The sequence below is a fragment of the Aureococcus anophagefferens genome (assembly GCF_000186865.1).
Source record: "Aureococcus anophagefferens unplaced genomic scaffold AURANscaffold_408, whole genome shotgun sequence".
NCBI classification, from domain to species: domain Eukaryota; class Pelagophyceae; order Pelagomonadales; family Pelagomonadaceae; genus Aureococcus; species Aureococcus anophagefferens.
This window is the reverse complement of record NW_008705911.1, coordinates 1-1,800: the sequence shown is the minus strand read 5'-3', so window position 1 is coordinate 1,800 and position 1,800 is coordinate 1. Positions and strand designations below refer to the sequence as shown.

General features: G+C 71.6%; 1 protein-coding gene across 1 annotated transcript; it reads left to right on the top strand.

The window, feature by feature from the left end:
* Nucleotides 1-934: 934 nt before the first annotated feature.
* On the top strand, nt 935-1,728 carry AURANDRAFT_68812 (hypothetical protein; the record flags this gene model as incomplete). The annotated part of the gene is made up of 1 exon (XM_009044542.1): nt 935-1,728. A coding segment is annotated over one exon (794 nt), but the record flags the coding sequence as incomplete, so codon positions are not given.
* Nucleotides 1,729-1,800: the final 72 nt, after the last annotated feature.

The window sequence follows — 1,800 nt, the reverse complement described above, 5'->3', positions numbered from 1 at the left end:
TCCATGCTACTATGCTTGCGCTTGGCCGTGGTGGCGCGACGATGCGCGGACGATGTCCTTGTCAGCGACTCGCAAATGACAGGTTCGAGGCAAGTTGGTCGATGTTGCCGTAAGGCAAATTAAATTCTTGAAGGCTTCTTGAGGCGGGCCGGAGCTCCGGAGCTCGAGGTCCTCGCCGCTTAGAGCCGCTTGACTCGCCGCTCCAGAGTGTCGCGGTGTGAGCCCCGCGCGATCGCACAATAGCACTATACGGGCTCTTTCGCGCCGAGCGTTCAGTCGCTCGATTAGGGCGCGGAACTTCGCTGAGCGTCTGCCAGTGTTCCGCGCCCTTCTCGTGGACGTCCCGGATCTCCCCGTCCTGCTCCAGGTCGCCCACTGAGTCCGCGACCTTGAACACCACCGAAAACACGTCTTCGTCGCCGTGCGCGAGGTCGCGCTGAAGGGCGTCGAGGCGCGCGTTGCCCGCGGCGCCGGGGCGCGGCGATCGTCGCCGTGGCCATCTTCTTGCCCGCGGGGTCGTAGTCCTGCCACGTCTCGTCCACCTCGGCGTGGTCGACGAGATCCTCAAGCAGCGCCAGATAGGCCTCCAGATGCCCACGCGCACCAAGATGTTCGAGGCCATCTCCGTCAGCAGCTCTCACGCGCCGCGCCACACGCACCATGGCGCTCACCGAAATCACGAACGGAGGCGACGGCACTGAGCCCAAGCAGCCGTCGCGCTGCAAACGCGGCTGCCGCGTCCCGGAGAGAGGGAACGCGAAACGGACGGCCGTGAACATGCTAGTCGCCTGCGACCGCCGGCCGAGCGTTCGCCGTGCCCGGCGAGATGATGGACGGTCTCGGCGGCCGGCGCGCCATCGCCTACGCGACAAGAAGTCGGTGGGTAGCGACGATGGACGTTGAAGGCAAGAAGCAAAGGCGACCATCACCACATATGTGCCGCCTCCTCCTGGCCTGCGCGGGCGACGGCGCCGACGACATCCCGCTGGACTCGCTCGTCAAGGCGAAGTCCACCACTCGGTCGAAGCTCTTCGGCCTGCAGCGCGGCGAGCGGCTCCACGGCTTCGGCGTCGCGTGGCTCCCGGTGCGCGGGCCGGCGGGCTGCGTCGTCACGCTCCGGCCGCCGCTCGACGACCTGAACGTGCGCCGCGTCGCCGCGGCGGCGGGTGGCCGCGTCGCGCTCGCGCACGTGCGGAGCTGCGCCTGCGACAGCTGCCCGGCGACGACGTACTGCCCGGCGTCGGAGCCGAACTGCCAGCCCTTCGCGCGCGGAGAATTGGTCTTCGCGCACGTCGGCATCCTCGCGCACCACCGCGCGCTCGCGAAGAGCGGCGGCGAGGCCGCGCGGCGCGCGGACGCCGCGGGCGCGCTGGACTGCGGCAACTCGGACAGCGCGTTCCTGTTTCGCGTCTTCGTCTCTCTGTACGACGAGACGCGGGACGTCGCCGCGGCGCTGCGGCGGCTCGCGGCGCTCGTCGCCGCCGACGCGCCGCCCTCGTCGCTGAATCTCGTCGCGGCCGACGGCGCCGGCGCGGTCGCGCTGCGGTTCCGGTCCCCGGGCGACGGCCGGCCGCCGCCGCCGCTCTGGTACGCGCGCGGGAAGCGCGGCGGCGTCGTCGTCGCGTCGGCGGCCGTGCGCCGCGACGACGTCGACCCCGGCGCCTGGGCCGAGGCCCCCGCGGGGACGCTGCTCCGGTGGACGCGGGCCGGCGGCCTCGAGGCGACGCGGTTCGCGCCGGAGGCGCCGCGGAAGTTCGCGCCCCCCGGAACCGAACGCGCGCGCCCGCCGCCCGAGGACGA